Here is a 16146-nt window from a genome sequence, read left to right as displayed (position 1 = left end):
CATGAAAATCTGGAATTGAACTGAATCAATTATTTTGTAAGGGTTTCTTTGCTTACAGACACATTCTGGCTTGTGACCTTAAATAACACTTAAAAGATGAAGGAAACATAGTTTCTAAAGTAAAAGACTCCCATTTTAAATAACAAGTATTATTTTCACTGATTAAAAGAATCATGTACTTATTTACAGGTCAAGCCTGGCGACAGGATCAACTACTCCACCATAATCCTAACTCAGTAGCCTCCAAACTGAAATCTTTTGCTTACTCATTATCAGGGATCCTGGTTTTCTCTGATTAAGAAAAAAATCCCCAATTTTTGGAACACCACTATTTAATATGTATTATATGTGTGTATATATATGTGTATATGTATATGTGTATGCATATGTTTCATTTTAATCATGGAAAAATGTGGATTTGGGTAACATTTTTAAATCCAATAACTGGGGATTTTTTTTTATCAGAGACAACCAGGATCCGTGCTCCATATCTACTTCTTATCTATCCTAAGTCCTTTCCTTCTCTTTTTGTTTTGGTTTTCCACCTAGGGTAATTGTTTTGGACAGTAAGCATTTCTTACTAAAAATTAATTAGTTTCAGCTAATGTTAAATATTATTCTGATATTAGAACATTACTATTTAGTTTTTAATGCTCAGGGATACTGATAAAATATGAAATAGGACATTATAATTTTCTTATGTTTTCTTTTTATATAAGAAATATGTCCATATATATCCACTTTGGAACCGTTACAGGGAATATATGGCTTGGAAGATGCTGTGGTTGAAATAAAAGATTTAAAAAAGCAGATTAAAATAAGAGATCATGAGATAGAAGCCTTAATCAAAGAAGTGAACAAACTGGAACTTAAAATTAATGATTTTCTTGATGAAAATGAAGACCTCAGAGAACGCCTAGGTATTGATTTTTTGTCATTAGTTACATTTGTTGCTATCCTCAAGAAAGCCCGGGGTCTTGTCCATTAAATTTTACCATATGTGTCACAGAGTTAGGCTATTATCCGGCCTTAATTATATGGAAGTAATTTTATTCATACTGTCAAAATTTAAGGAATTATATTTAGTTCATTTATTAAGAACAACCGATAAGCTACAGAAGTGTGGTGGGGGAGAGAGAAACCCTTCAGAAATAAGCAATTCTTTGCTGCACTATGTTTTGGGTTTCTTTGTTTGTTTTGTGGTTTTTGCATAGGAAATAAATAGGTTGAATACATTTTTCTTGATTCCAAGATGCACGGTCTGCCTCATGCAATCAAATAGTACAATATGAGGCAAATATATGTATTTATTTTATACATAATACTGCATTGAAAATGTAGACAGATAAATATAATGTGAATTAAGGTAATTTCTACTTGTTGGAAATTTTTTCCAAAATAGTTCTCAGAAATTTCCATAGGTAGAAATCTTTCTAGGACAGGGAGTATGCAGGTGTTTAGCCCACAACTGCCTGCTGTTCTCTGCTCTCTATGCCTTCCCCAGACCAGGGTAATTCCAGTCTGAGGAAGGTGTAGGAGCAGTGAGTGCTCCACTCTTCCTAGGCCCTGGGGGAGTGGAATAATGGAGAACAAATCCCAGCACTTTCCCCAAACTTTTCTCTCCAAGAGCAGAGCAGATGGAGCAGTGGGGTAAAGCCCCCAGTCCATCTTTAAGCTGGGCTGTTCCAGGCAGTTGACACCTGGAAGATCTTTCTCCAAGAAGGATCATGGTTCCCCTAGGAGAAACTGAGTAAATGCTTGTACACTGATATTTTTTACAGGGAGAACGGTGATTCTCCCAGTAGAAACATGGTGCCTGTACGTGGCCTAAGTTTAAGTCTCCAAGTGTGCTTTGTCTGTAGAGTTAGTAATGTACTGTTTTTAGTTCTCATTAATAAATCAACCAAATATAGCTAAAGTTAAAATAGTCTGTATTGTGTTTCAGGCCTTGATCCAAAGACAATGATCAATTTAAATGAATTTAGAAAAAGCAAAACACTGAAACAACAGCAGTACAGAGCAGAAAACCAGATTCTTTTGAAAGAGGCAAGTAAAAGCCTATTTTTAAATATGGTTGTATAAAATGCAGTTGGAGAGACATGCTTATTTATGTTTAAATATATGCAGATTGAAACACTAGAAGAAGAAAGAGTTGCACTGAAGAAACAGATTCGTAAACTGGCTCAGGAGAAAGGAAAAAGAGCTGCATTATTAGGTAGGATGGTATTTTGATTGATTTTTGCACTGTGCCTTTTTAGACCAGCAACCAAGTGATTTTTGTGTGGTCCTGCTGGGGATTACATGACTGTGCTCATTTGCAAATATATTTAAAAATTATGAAACTGACTCACTGTTTTGGCCTAGATGTTCACTTGTTTCTGAAAGATGGAATGGCATACTTTCTGTTAATCCTCCAGCCTGCTACCTGCTCTGACTTGTGATGGCTCTGCTGAAGATTGTTCCATCAGCTGATAATATAGGGGGTGTTCCTGCCATATACTCACTCTCCAGCAAATCTTTACAATGTGGGTGTTACAAAGAGCTTCATATAAGAATCTGCCAATTCTGTGCCAACAAAGGAATTCCTTGCCCCCCTCCCCACCAAAAAATTTTGAGCTGCTTTTTAGAGCACTATTACAATCCCTTTGTAGTAGAGAAGAGAGACCAGAAATCTGATCTACTGCTCAGAACATTTCACTATGTTCTTGTGGTAGATAAATACATTTATTATCATTTATTTGTAAATTTGTTTGTAATTAGGATTGGATGCAGGTGACCTCAAGCTGACTGATAGCTTTACTGAGGAGATGAAGACAAATAAAAGGAAATCAGGTTTCATCAGCACAGATGATGCTGATGAATTTAAAGCCAAGGTAGGGTCATCTCTATGCGTAAATGAGTATTCTATATATAATTATGAATTGAAGTAAAAAAAGTTCCTTTCTGAACATTTGGGTGTTAAGTTTTTAATTATCTGCCAGTATTGTAAAGATGTAAAAAAAGACCCTAAATGAAACAATTTTTGTGTTAGTGAAACTATAACAAACATTGTTTTTTCATGAATGCAGGTTAGCAGTTCATATAATATGGAGACAGAAACAATGCTTTCAGTTAGAAGAGCATCACTTAGTGGGTTAAAACCAGACAGAGAGAGATGCGAGACCACCAAGGCTTTGGGAAACCTCTCAAGAAGAATTTCTGGAATACTTCATAATTTAAATGGGTCAGAAAAAAGTAGAAATATTTATTTTGTCCCATTAGACTCTAGAAATGATTGGCATAGTTCTGAAGCTTTTTCTATAAAAGAACTTTACAAATCAACAGAACTGCAATCCAAAGGGACACGAACAGCACCAGACTATCCAGTCAATAGGCAGATATCACAAGGCTTAAAATCAGACTGTACAGATTTGTCTCCTGTTTTGCAAATTACACAAAAAGCTTTCAAAAGTCAAGAGACAGAAGGGTGCTATAGCCAAAATTCTGGAACCCAAGCATCTTTTCAAGAGCACACAGACAAAACATATCTTCAAGATTTTCTGGGAAGGCAGTCTCCTAGCCAAAAGTCTGCAATTTTCAGTCAGGCTGTTCTTAGAAAGTCAGCAACCCCATGTAAATCACAATTAAGGAAATTGAAAGTTGAGCAGGACCACCCTGAAATAAAGTGTTCTGCCTTTCAAGATGCCAGCAATGAACAGATGTGCTCTCCAGATGTGTTGCAGGTAGAAAATTTGAGGACTTCACTTGAAAGTGGACAGTTGGAATACACATGTCAGATAGATCCAGTCGAAAATCTCATAGGGCAATTGAGGAGAGAATTAGTTTTTCTTAGATCACAGGTGAGACACTGCCACAGTACGTGTAAATTTATCTCTTGTAAGTTTTAGGTGAATATTTCCTGTCATTTATTTTGAGTATATCATTTTAATACTTATTACTTCATCAATTTACTTTAAATAAATATAGGGCAGTTGCACTTGAATTGGTATGTATGCAGTATAAGTAATGAGAGATTTTTAATATAAAGCCACTGGCACTGCAGCTGATTTGGTACCGTTATGTAGACGGTAAACATCTCCCACTTCATACTTCTTTCCATTTTTATCTGTAAAATATTTTTATTTCTTTGGCCTACTCAAGCTTTTACAAAAGCAGATAAAATTATTTTTTATCTTCTCTCTCATCTTTCCCTCCTCCTTACTCCACATTCCTGCAATCTTACTTTTTAGACACTGTTATGCCTATAATGTTCTCTCTAATCTTAAATTTTAATTCCAGTTAAATAACAAGCCACAACACTGAAAGGATTCCTTTTTGATTTAATTTAAATTTTATACAAAATTGGGCGATTCACAGCCATTTATCTGGATGAGGCAAGACAGGGAAGCCTGTTCTCTACTAAGAGATGCAGAAGATGAGAATGGTACCCCCTGCTAGAGGATGCAACAGCTTTAGCACATGGGACACATGTCACCAAGTAAATTAGTCAATGGAGAGGATCAGTGCATAAATTTGGTGAATGGCTCCTTTTTCTCTTGGCTACCCTCCAACTTGCAGATTGTTCCTTAGCTGGCTTGCAACTACTTTTATTCATCTTTATCCATATTATGAAAAGTTTTCATGGGGAAAATAAAAGCTCATCTTAGAATCGAGTATCAGAATGCTTCAGCTGTGAGGACCAGCTATGCAGTGAGCGTGGCTGGATCATGGACAATATCAGCAGTGTGCAAATACATGCGTCCAGCATCTGCTCCTTGCCAGGCTCCCCTCCTATAGTCTCCCTTGCTGGCAGGGAATCAAGCAGGAAAGGAGATATATGCACACTGCTACTGCAGTGTCCAGACAGCCAGGCTTCCCTGCACAGTGGCTCCCCACAGCTCCCAACTGGAGCAGGTTGACTCAGCACTGGCGGGCACAGGGGAGCTCCAGAGCCCTTCCTGCCCTGTGCTGCAGGGAGCAGCTGTGCAGGGTACCCAGCTCTGCAGCATGCAGATTGTACCTTTCAGTCTGCTCCCAACCAAAAGGGGTGATGGAGGAGGGGGTACCAGGGAAGGAGGAACCAGCCCCAGCTGAGCCAGACTCCTGGTACAGCTGTGCCCTGCTGTGTGGGACAGAAATGGCTCTGGGGCTCCCCTGTGTCTGGATCAGAGGGGAAAGCAGCAGAAGTGGGGAACAAGTGGTGGGGTGGGGGCGGTCACTGGGGTGGGGGCAGTTAAGGGATGGGAGCCAGGCCACCCCTGCTTTTCTTCCACCTGTCCCCTGCTCCTGTTTTTCCCTCCATCCATTTTGCCTCACATGCTCCCTCACCTCTGCTTTCCTCGTTGCCTGCTCCCTGCTTGCCCCTCTGCTGCTGTCTTCCTGCCACGGCAGTGGTAGGGTACACATTTGAGATGACTTGGCAATAACTAGATTCTTGACATGAAAAATTATAACATTTATAATTATCCTTTTATAGAATCTAATTATTGGAGGGGTCTTCTTAAATTCAAAGTTATCTTGGATTCAGGTAAATCCAGTAATATAACAAAGCTGCAAAACGTGTAATACAATTTAGTTTTTCCTATGCATATCTATATATCTTTATTTATATCATAGAAAAAGATCTCAGAAATATAATATTGAAAGCAAATGGAAATCAATCCTTTAATTATATTTCATTGTTCCTTTAGAATGAGCAGATATCCAAGAATTTGTTGGCCAAGAACATACTCAATAGAAATACAGAATTAGAGCTTGAAAAATGCAGAAGCCAGGCAGTGCAGGTAGTTCAAGATTTTGCAAAGACATTTATGACGAGATGATAAATGTGCACACCAATATTGTTTATGTCTTTAACAATTTCCTTTTTCTGGCTTTCTTCTTGTGTAGATTTGGACTTTTTACATGAAAATACATAATTGTTCCTGGAAGTGTAGAATTTATACAATTTAACAATACTTCTTTGAGCATATTTTCTTATTTAATTACCCATTCCTCAATATTATAAGTCTCTTTGATATTTCTCCATTAAAAGTCTGAATTTTTGTCTTAAAAATCCATTTTTAAATTTTTGTTTCTTTTTCTTTGTCCCCTGGTAGTATGAATACCTTGCAAAAGAATTAAATGAGAGAGAGAGAGACTTGGAACAGAACAGGACTGTAATAGCTAAATTTCAGTCTAAATGTAAGTTGTAATTCTTTTGTTGTATTAGGCATATCTTTCTTTATAGCTATTTTCTTCTCATGTTTAAAATGATAAATTACTTAGTATCTTTTTTAATGCATGGAATGAGCATGTATATGGGAGGTACATCTAATTTATTTGGTAATAGCACCTCAACTCTGAAATTTAGATTGAGGATTAATCTGGATGAAAACATGACAGCTCTAAAATGATGAGAGAAAGCTTTATTTACCAAATTCTCTTTTATCAGTGGTCACCAACCACTGGATCTTGATCTGCTGGTAGATCTCGGAGCCTCTTGGAGTCGATCTGAGGCTGGGGTTTGGGGCTGAGTGCCCACATGCGTGCATATGCATGCGCCCTAGTCCAGGAGGTCAGTCCATGGGGGAGGGAAGAGACAGGGGCTAGACTGAGGCCCCCGCAGTGAGGGAAAGTGCCATAGAGGCAGGAGCAAGGGTAAATTGAGTGGGGCCCTGGCCGGGTGAGACTTATCTGCTGGGGAGGTGCGCCCCCAAATAATTTTTTCTCCCTCTGCCTCAATCTGCCCTGTGCCCCCCCCTTTCCCTCCCTACAGACTTAGCTGCTGGGGGGGTGGCGAGGAAGGGAGGAGGTGGTGGTAGCACACAGTAGAACTTGGGTTGCTTTTAAATGGTGAACTACTTAAAAAGGTTGGAGACCACTGTCTTATATCTTTAGGATTTCACTCAGCACTTCAACTTCTCTCTTTAAAAGCATTCTCATTATGTTTATATATACTTTTAATAATTTAAACATTAAGGATATAGATCAGCTACAGCAGGGGTTGTTAACTGGGGTATGCGTATCCCTGAGGATACTTAGAAATGACTCAAGGGGTATGTGGGGGGTGGGCGGGGAAGGAGCGATGCCACCCCATGCCTCTGTCTCAGGAGCAGGGGTGGGGCGAAAACAGGGCCATACAGATGCTGCGCAGCCGCTGCTCTGCTGCTCACCACGCCCCTGCTTAGCGTCTGGCCCCTTGCCACCTCCTTCCCGCTGCGGGTACACTTAAAAAGGAGGCCACTGGGGGTGCATTTATTAAAAAAGGTTGAAAACCCCTGAGTTACAGTAAAGAGGAAGCGTGTCATCTTCACTTTAGTATATGAAATGAAAATGACCAAATAGTTCTTTTCTTTTGCCTCATCCAGTAGAGTACTTAAACATACCCCTTGCTTTAAGCTTGTAAAACCATGCTATTGAAGATAATAAACAAACTCACTTGTTTAACGTTAAGCACACGCATAACTTCCTTGCTGGCTGAGGACATGAATCAGAGAATTGGATACATTTGCTTTTAAAGTACTGAAAACTAAAGTCTTAAGAAACAATGGTTGGAATATAGGAAACTCAGAACTTTCAAGAGAAGATTTTTTCTTTCATTGAAGTGAAAGCTTACAATTTCTCATGAAAAGGGAATTCTGAAATGCTGTGTAGATGAAGTAAAGAAGTTTCATTTTGATTTTCAAAATGAGGTAGATGAGGTCCCTGAAATCTGGCAGCCTGGTTAAGAAGATTTTTGCTCTGCAGCTGCTAGGCTCCCTACCATCAGGGCTTCCATACTTGTAACAAGAAGTCTAGGAAGCCTGAGAAGTTTTGACTTGAACTGGGGCTTCTAGAGGTGGCAAGGTCTGAATACCAGATAAGAGAACAGGAAGCTCACTTAGATTCAACACAGTCAACATATTTCCATGTACAATTTTGATGATGTTGAACTGGTATTTTCTGATGCAGAATGTTTCAATAAAACTTCCAACCAGCTCTATTATTAATTCCTTAGATCAATATTTATGTGCTTAAGATGAATATTCTTATTGTCTTTCAAACTGTCAGAGTCTAATGGAATATAGGCTTTCTAAAATATTTGGAAATATTATAGCAACTTAAAAAATATCCATAACTTTATTTCAGTAAAAGAATTATCAGAAGAAAATAAACAACTTGAGCAAGGAATGAAAGAAATACTAGAAGCTGTCAAAGAAATGCAGAAGGATCCTATTGTGAAAGGAGGAGAAACAGCACTGATCATCCCTAGTCTGGAAAGATTAGTAAACGTAAATTGTCTTTTGTTGGAACTGTTTGACTTCATAGAAGTTGTATACATACTACTGATTATATTTCAAGCATGGCATTACTTTAGTATTGAATATTGGCTGTTAGGCCCAAAATGCCTCCCAGTGTGGCCCTTCAGCACATCCAGCTGGATATTTGCTGGGGCAATTAAAAGGGGCAAGTTATTCCTCTGCCTACTTCTAAACCTCTCTACAGCTTCATTTTGATCTTCATTTATGTGGACTAAAACCAAAGAACAGAATAGGTTTCTTGTTTCTTCCATCTCATTATGTTACCATATAAAGAGAGGTGCAATTATTTATCCGAGTCTTTAAATGTAAAATCTTAGCAAGAAGGAGAAAATATGGATGATCAGTAGATAATACCTAGTTTCTATATGGCTTTCCACCCTAAATATTTGAGAAAAACATAGCTTACTAGTATGCTACTGTATTGATATTTCCACGATTTATTTTATTTCCTAATGTTCACAATGAAGCTTTTGCAGCTTTGGTTTTTTAATTAATAAAAACTCAGATTAAAAGCATAGCACAACTGAAACAAAGTTAACAAAAGAAAAACAAAATGAGCTGTTGCCTCAGACAAAAAGCCTGGATAAAAATGTATATTTGTACACTTTTCTGTATCTTCTGTGATGTTCTCTTCAGACACACCTGGCCTAATATTAACATGCTTATTAATATTTGGCATTGTTTTCCTTATTGAGCCATCTTTCTAAAAAACCTGTTCCCACATAAAATTAAAAAAGGCCCAGATATGAGGGGGCAGTCTTCCTAAAATTTATCTAAAATATCTCCCAACTATACAGGTGGTCTAGTAAAAGATTTTGCCAAGCAAGCATTGGTTTTAACAAAATTAATATAATTAAATCAAGTTCTTTAGTAAATACCATTATGAACAAAATTGTTCTTAGCTATTAAAAAAATCTAAAAGTTTGCTTTTTTGTTACTTCCATGTTACATATGCTGGAAAACTCAATTTTTTTAGGAAATATGTAGAAAGTGTTTTGGGTTCTTCTGTTTGTTTTGTTTTTCTGTTTTCTAAGTGAATTGATATCTATTAGGCAATTGAATCAAAAAGTTCAGAGGGACTCTTTGATGCCAGATTGCATTTGAAGGCTCAAGCTGACCAACTTACAGGGCGAAATGAAGAGTTAAGGCAGGAACTGAAAATATCTCAGAAGGAGGCAACAAATTTTTCTAACCAGTTAGCAAAAGCAAATATAAAGGTAAGTACTTTTTATTATTTTACGTTTAAAAAGTGGTTCCAAACCAACTAAAAAGTGGGCAGCACCAAACAAAATGCACTTAATATCAGATATAGGTGTCTTAAAAATGATGCTCCTATCTAATTTTTAACTTCACTGATATTTTATTTGCAGACTAGCCAATTGCCTGTCAAGAATGATTGGAAGGTGGAGCGGGCAGGCTGGCTCCCCCCCACCCCCACTGCCGCAGCGGGCTGGCTTCTCCCTTGGCTTGGGCTCATTCCCCCCACCCCCCCGCATCAGGCCCAGGCCTGGGCCCATTCCTTCCCTGGCCCCACCATCTCCACTGGTGCATTACCGGTAGGGAGCAGGGCAGAGGGAGCGAGGCCAGCGCTGCTGCCCTTGCCTCCCCCACCTTGTGTCTACTTTGTTGCCTCCACCTTCAGGGAGCAGGGCGGCCTCACCCCCTACTCTTGCTCCGTCTCCTTTCTGCCCACCATTATGGCGGCGGCCTGCCTTCTGTTAGAATGCTTCTTCACGCTCTTATTGGCTGTTTGTCAGTCAATCAGAGTGGGAATAAATCACTACAGACAGACAGACTTAGGCTTCTATAAAATTAGAATTTTGATTACATCTGCAGACTTGTCCTCACTTAATTACATTCCTAACATTTCTTCATCTCTGGAAAAATATGCATGTCCAGTGTCCTATCATAGGGTATTATGAAACAGCTGACTTCTAGGGGACAGTTATGCTAAAAGGGAATTACAAAGATAAAAAAAGACCAAAAAATGGTTCACTCTTTTTTTTAACTATGTCTCATTGGGCACTGAGGCTTCACATGATCTCTAGTTGTGTGAACCTGCTCAGGTGCTTAGTATCTACCCTTTTGGCTCAGTCTTAAATATTTAACTTTAATGTAACCTTTAAAAAATGAAGGATTACTTTAAAAGATTTTGGAAAGAAATGGAAATAGTTAAATTAGGGGGCACTTATAATTTATGACAATCTAAGATGGGAAAGTAGGTTTTATGTCAATGTTAATTGCTGAACGATGATTTTTTTTCCTGCTCTTATTTTTGTTTGTTTTCTTTAGATTGAACAACTTGAAAATGAGGTTCATTCCTTACGGCAGTCAGAAGGGGCCAATATAATATTCAGAACAGTAAATCTTCCGGATGGGATGGTTCCTTCAAGTGCTAATATAATTAATTCTCAGAATGAATATTTAATACATCTTTTACAGGTAATAGATTTATATCTGGTTATTACAGATGTTTGTAACACACATCTGAATACTTCCAAATCCATTCCTATACTGTGTATGGGGGAACTGCAGAATCCTCTGAAATTATTCTCTATGTTATTCTAATACTTGGCCTCTGGTGGCTAAGATCAAATGTCCTGTTCATCAATTCCTTGCCTGACATTTCTGGTTCTAGAAACTGGCTGTGGAAAATTCTCATATTTCTAAATCCATTAAGTCAATCAGACAAAAGGCACCAAGTCCTCTTTCCTCTTTAGAAGCTAAATCAGATACTTCTTAAACTACATTGAATTTCATACACAGGACGGTTATCAACATAGTGTTTGAAAATCAGTAACATTGCACTATGACTGAAGGGAATCTCTGTATCAGTGATTCTTAACTAAAATTACATTCAAAGCAGCCCTCAGAAAATGCCAACTCTTCACTTTCACTCATTTTTTGATCGTGGAAAAGTAACAGAGCAGTTCTCCTATTGCAAAGAACTCAAAAGAACCACAGCAGATCAGAATATTTTTTACACTGTGGATTTCTATCTCTTGTTTATTTTGTGTCAATTGTGGGTAGGTATTTGTATATTTAGCAGTGGTGGTGATGATGATAATTATAACAGTTATTGCGAATCGCTGTTTTATGTGCATGGACTTACCTCTTGGACAGTTTGTGGAACTAGTACTTTTTGCATATGAGTTTGCTTTAAAGGTTGACTTGCTTTGAAAGCTATTTTTAAAGAATTTAATAAATTCTTCCAGCAGCAAAGTGTGTGGAAAATTAAGAAGGTATAATCAAAGATTGTCATAATAAAAGGTGAAGGAGCACAGTCACCCAAATTTGGCCATTGGGAGGTCTTTCCTGTCAGTTTATTAAAAAAAAAAAAAAAATCAACTTATGTTTAATATGGTTTACTTTCTTTTACCAACAGGGCATTATCATAGTTTTGCTTGGTTATTACTGTAAAAATTAGATTGTCAGAAGCTTGCCAGAATATATGTAATTGGGGCATATGGACATCTGTAGTTTGGCCCCAAAAAGGAAGGAGGATTGACTGCTCAGGAGTGCTTAGTAATTGTTATGCTGTAATCATTAGCGTCTCATGAACCCATGGATAAAGCAGGGTTGATGTTGGAGTAGCTTTGCTATTTTAAACAAACTTCTGTTTTGCAGATCTGCACAGCTTTTTTCATTTAGTTCTTTCTACTAGTTCTGTGATGCCTCAGGTCCCCGCTACACATTCAAATTAAAGCTGGATAGAAACCAGCTATTGAGTTATACATTTTCATGCACTAATTTTATAGGTGGTTGGCTCTTTTTATATCTGGATAGCAGTTTTTATCATGTGATAATGACTTTGTGTGTGTAACTGGTCTACATTCATTGCACAATTAACCAGCTGTTTGTGTGTTAGGCCTGTGTGAATAGGAAAGCATTCGATTCAGATTTGGCTGATTCAGAGGACAGCGATTCAGTTCGGAGATTCAGATCACTGTCCTGAATTGAATCAGCTTCGGAAGATTTGGCGCTGATTTGGACAGATTTGGTGATTTGGATCTGCTGGGGAGAGGCAGGCACAGCCGGATGGCTCCTTTGGCTGTGCCTGCCTCTCCCTGGGCGGGGGGAGCTGCGGGAGATGCCCCCGTGTTTGCCCTGCCTGGCCTTATCCCCCATTTGGCCCCAGCCTAGTCCCAGCTGTGCCCTGCTGCCGCTTGTCCCCTTCCGCCTGGAGTGAGCCAAAGCTGCATCCTGCCCCTCCCCACCTGCCCCGGGCAAGTGGCAGCAGGGCTGAGCCCCTGCTCTCAGCACTGCCGCACCCACATCCTGCACCCCCTGCCCCCTCCCTGAGTAATACGCCCTCCCCACCCTGGCTGGGCGGCTTGTCCCAGCCCCAATCCCTCCCTCCCTCCCCCATGCTCCTTCCCTTCGTCCAACTCCAACAGGCTTACCAGCTGGAGGCAGCTGTCAGCAGCCTGTTTAGTCTATGGTCAAATCTCTGAATCAGATTAATCTTTTTCCAAAGCTTTTCTGAATTGATTCAGATGCTTTTGATCAATTTGGAGCTTTTTCTTGGTCTCCCGATTCAATTTGGATTTGGAGATTTGGTCCCCGAATAGAGCCGAATCTCCGCGAAATCTAGTCAGCTACTGAAGCTTCGCACAGCTCTATTGCGTAATAATTACTTTGTATTTGTGGCTGGCCTTACTTTGCATGTGTGGCAGGTCTAAATTTATTGCGTGATTAACCAGTTAATTGTATAATATATGTAACGTGTAGCAGAGGCTTAAGACCTTGATTCTGCAGTTTCATCCACAGATGCAAATGATATGCTTGTACAACTTTCCTTGAATACCAATCCACGCATATTTCTGCATACTTATGTATTGTAAGAGTTAACTCTTCAGTTGTTTGGGAGGAATAATATGACTGTTGAGGTTTGTGGGGTAGGGAGAAGTTTAGGGGATGAATGGGAGAAGTGAACTTAAATTAACACTGCCTGTAACAAGTAAGGTTAATTACTGCCTGTAATCAACCTTGTCACCTTGCTTTTGTTTATTAGAAAGGTCTTTTTCATCTGTGTGATTAGTATAACTGCTTTTGGGAATAAGAGAGTGACTTGACATTTTACAAATGTGTTGTTTGTCAGCTGTGTGAGACCATGTGCCAGGTAATTCTCAGTATTTCAGTAGTGACCCATAAAATAATACATTTATTACTTACATGTATTTAAATTTTACTTGAGTGTTTTGTTCTGTTGTTATAGCAAAAGTACAGGCATGATTTCAGTAGCATATTGAGCTTAGTTCCACATAGGTTACCATTAGAAAATACCGCGGAATGACCATAGCCTTGTTGAATACTTTGATTTGAAGCCTATGTTGTAAATAATTTCATTTTTATTAGGAACTAGAAAATAAGGAGCAGTTACTTAAGAAATTGGAAGGAGGGGTGGAAGATTACAAGCGAAAATTTGCAGTCATTCGTCATCAACAGGGCTTGTTGTACAAAGAATATCAAAGGTACAGATTATTTTTCATCTACCTTTTGAGAGTGTTAGTATGACAAAAGAAGCTATAAAAATGTTGATTTTTTTAAAATAAGAAAAATATCCATTTTCCCATTGTATTGACAGTAATTTCTGAAGGCATTTATCATTCTTTTTTTGAGATTTGCCTATGCACTCCCACTTGTGCCAGACAGTTTCCAGAAAAGCAGTGTCATTTTGACCTGCCTTTTGATTCCTGTTTTGTTATAAGAACTGGTCCATGTAATGCTCTTTCTGTGCCACAGATCACCTTGGCATCAGGGAAGCATCTTGTAAACCATGACCTTGTCATTAATTTTATGTATACCTGACATTTGTGAAAGTCAGAGTTTTGGTCTCGTTTGCTTTTAAGCATAAGAAAGGAAAAGAGTAAGTAGGAGAGAATGTCATGACATAGAACAGAATGATGTTGCAGAGAAAGTAACTTCACTATCCGTGTGCAAACTGAAGATCTTGATTCTGAGGGTGCTTCAGGTTGTTCCCACCTCCTCCAAAGCCATTTAAGCTTTTTAAAGCTTTTTGGGTAGTATCAGTGAGCAAAATCTTCCTGATTTAGGCCTCTGCCTCACAGGCCTCATACACACATTCAATTTCTTGTCAGAGAGTCATTGCTGTCTCTGGAGAAACCACAAATGTGCAGATATTCAGGCTTTCTCTCCTAGAGTAAAAGTGGCCACTCCAAGAGAAAAATAACCTGGAAAAACCATGGTTAAATTATTCCCAGGAGAGTTTGTCCTAGGATAACAAAAGTCTGTTCATGCTGTGGCTTCTCTCAGTAGAGAACATAGTGCTCCAAAATTTGCCCTTCTCCTTCTCCCTCCCCAGCCCACTACAGAGAGACCATGTGTCACTTGCTGGACCCTGCTGCTCCAGCTGGGAGCAAAACATGCCCCCTTCACAACCTCCACATTGTGCTGCAGAGAAATATAGGCTAACCATGAGCTGTCTGGGGTCATCTGTCACCAGGCAGATTAAGGGATCCTTCAGAGTAATATGAGATGTGTGCATGTCCTCCCCACCCCCTGCCACGAGCTGCACAGTGTCATCACTGCAAGGTCTCTACTCTTCAGTGCTTCAGCATTCAAATGGGTTTACATGCAACTCTAGATACATTCTTCTACCAGGAAAACAAACTTGAAGAATTATCTCAGATTATTTGAACATGTGTATGCTGTCCCAGATAGAACTACTTGTTCTTTTCTGGCTTTTTTTCTTCTTCATGTTGAAGCCCAGAAAATTGTCCCTCCTAAGAGAACATCTCTTGAGAACGAAAGTAGAGTTCTGTCAAACTCCTCCCCATTCATAGATGCATACTCTTTTAGGGTAAAGATTTTAGAGTCTGAATTGCTTAAGGGTCCTCTTACATGGTAATTTTGGGCAGCTCCTGGTACTCTTAACACCTGGATTGCCCACACATTAACACCTAAAACTAGTTTTAAGCACTTGTTATGCTTCTCAAAATTATGCCACTCAAAAGCAGGATTATCTCTGATTGATGTTAACCAGCTTGTGTTACAGTAAGGTGCAGGCAGTGTAGGCTACACTTAGTGTAAACATCCCTCCACTCCTTCACTGGGCTGAATTGGGCCCACTGCCCCCCAACCCCCACCAGCACTCTGCTCACTGCTCCCTGCCTGGCATACTTGTGGCTATGCACATAGTCTGTTCCATGGGAGCAGGCAGGGAAGGGTTAACATGCTTATAACTGCTACTGTTCTCTGAGCCAGAAGAGTAGCAGCCAGGGAGAAGCTGTGGTCTGGCAGATAATGTAACCCATGGGCAACTGGTACCATCTTAGTCAGGGGGGGCACGTGCCCCCGCAGCAATCAGTCAATGATGGAGGGGCCCATGGCCAGTCGCACTCACCTGGACTGGAAGCAGCCGCTTCATCTGGTGCTGGAAGCGGAAGCAGCTGCTTCATCTGGCACTCCCACTCCCTGGTCGGCACTTGCAGGGGGGATGCTGGCACTCCCGCCTGCCCCCCAGCCTGTTGCCTGAGTGGGAAGCGCAGCCTGTCGGGGGATGCAATGGCACTCGCAGGGGGTGCACATGCACCCCTGTGCACCCCGTATGCGTCACCACTAGTGTAACTCTTCCCTGGGAACATACATCATGGGCAACCACAAGTAAGTAATGCCCTGGGTGTGGGGCGAGGCAGGAGGCAGTGGGGAAACCCTGAGGAGCAGCAGAGGAGCCCTGGGAGTGGGTGGGGAGGGGGGGCTATAATTAGTGGGCTGAGCTAATTAAAAGTGCCCAAGATTCATGTGTATCAGTGTTCCTGTGCTGAAAAAATGGTGGCAGGGCACTTTGATCTAAAGCTGGTTCCATGAGCTTTACTTCAAGGCACCCCAGCACCATTTTTCAGTGCAGGGATGCTGATACATG

General features: G+C 39.9%; 1 protein-coding gene across 6 annotated transcripts in view; it reads left to right on the top strand.

The window, feature by feature from the left end:
- Positions 1 to 16146, top strand: part of CEP290 (centrosomal protein 290) — a 118121-nt gene that overhangs the window by 21789 nt on the left and 80186 nt on the right. For 4 of the 6 annotated variants that reach the window (XM_019514830.1, XM_019514827.1, XM_019514826.1 and 1 more), the window contains 10 exons: positions 758 to 920; positions 1946 to 2046; positions 2128 to 2215; positions 2761 to 2873; positions 5670 to 5762; positions 6078 to 6162; positions 8089 to 8231; positions 9314 to 9478; positions 10554 to 10703; positions 13620 to 13735. In XM_019514830.1, the coding sequence (XP_019370375.1) occupies positions 758 to 920; positions 1946 to 2046; positions 2128 to 2215; positions 2761 to 2873; positions 5670 to 5762; positions 6078 to 6162; positions 8089 to 8231; positions 9314 to 9478; positions 10554 to 10703; positions 13620 to 13735 (1217 nt within the window). Of the gene's footprint in view, positions 1 to 757; positions 921 to 1945; positions 2047 to 2127; positions 2216 to 2760; positions 2874 to 3047; positions 3840 to 5669; positions 5763 to 6077; positions 6163 to 8088; positions 8232 to 9313; positions 9479 to 10553; positions 10704 to 13619; positions 13736 to 16146 lie in introns of those variants that run through there. The other 2 variants (XM_019514828.1, XM_019514832.1) reach the window with 2 other exon arrangements.

This window comes from Gavialis gangeticus, unplaced genomic scaffold, assembly GCF_001723915.1.
Source record: "Gavialis gangeticus isolate Ggan-Ray unplaced genomic scaffold, GavGan_comp1, whole genome shotgun sequence".
In the NCBI taxonomy this organism is placed as follows: domain Eukaryota; kingdom Metazoa; phylum Chordata; order Crocodylia; family Gavialidae; genus Gavialis; species Gavialis gangeticus.
This window is presented reverse-complemented; position numbering and strand designations above follow the sequence as displayed.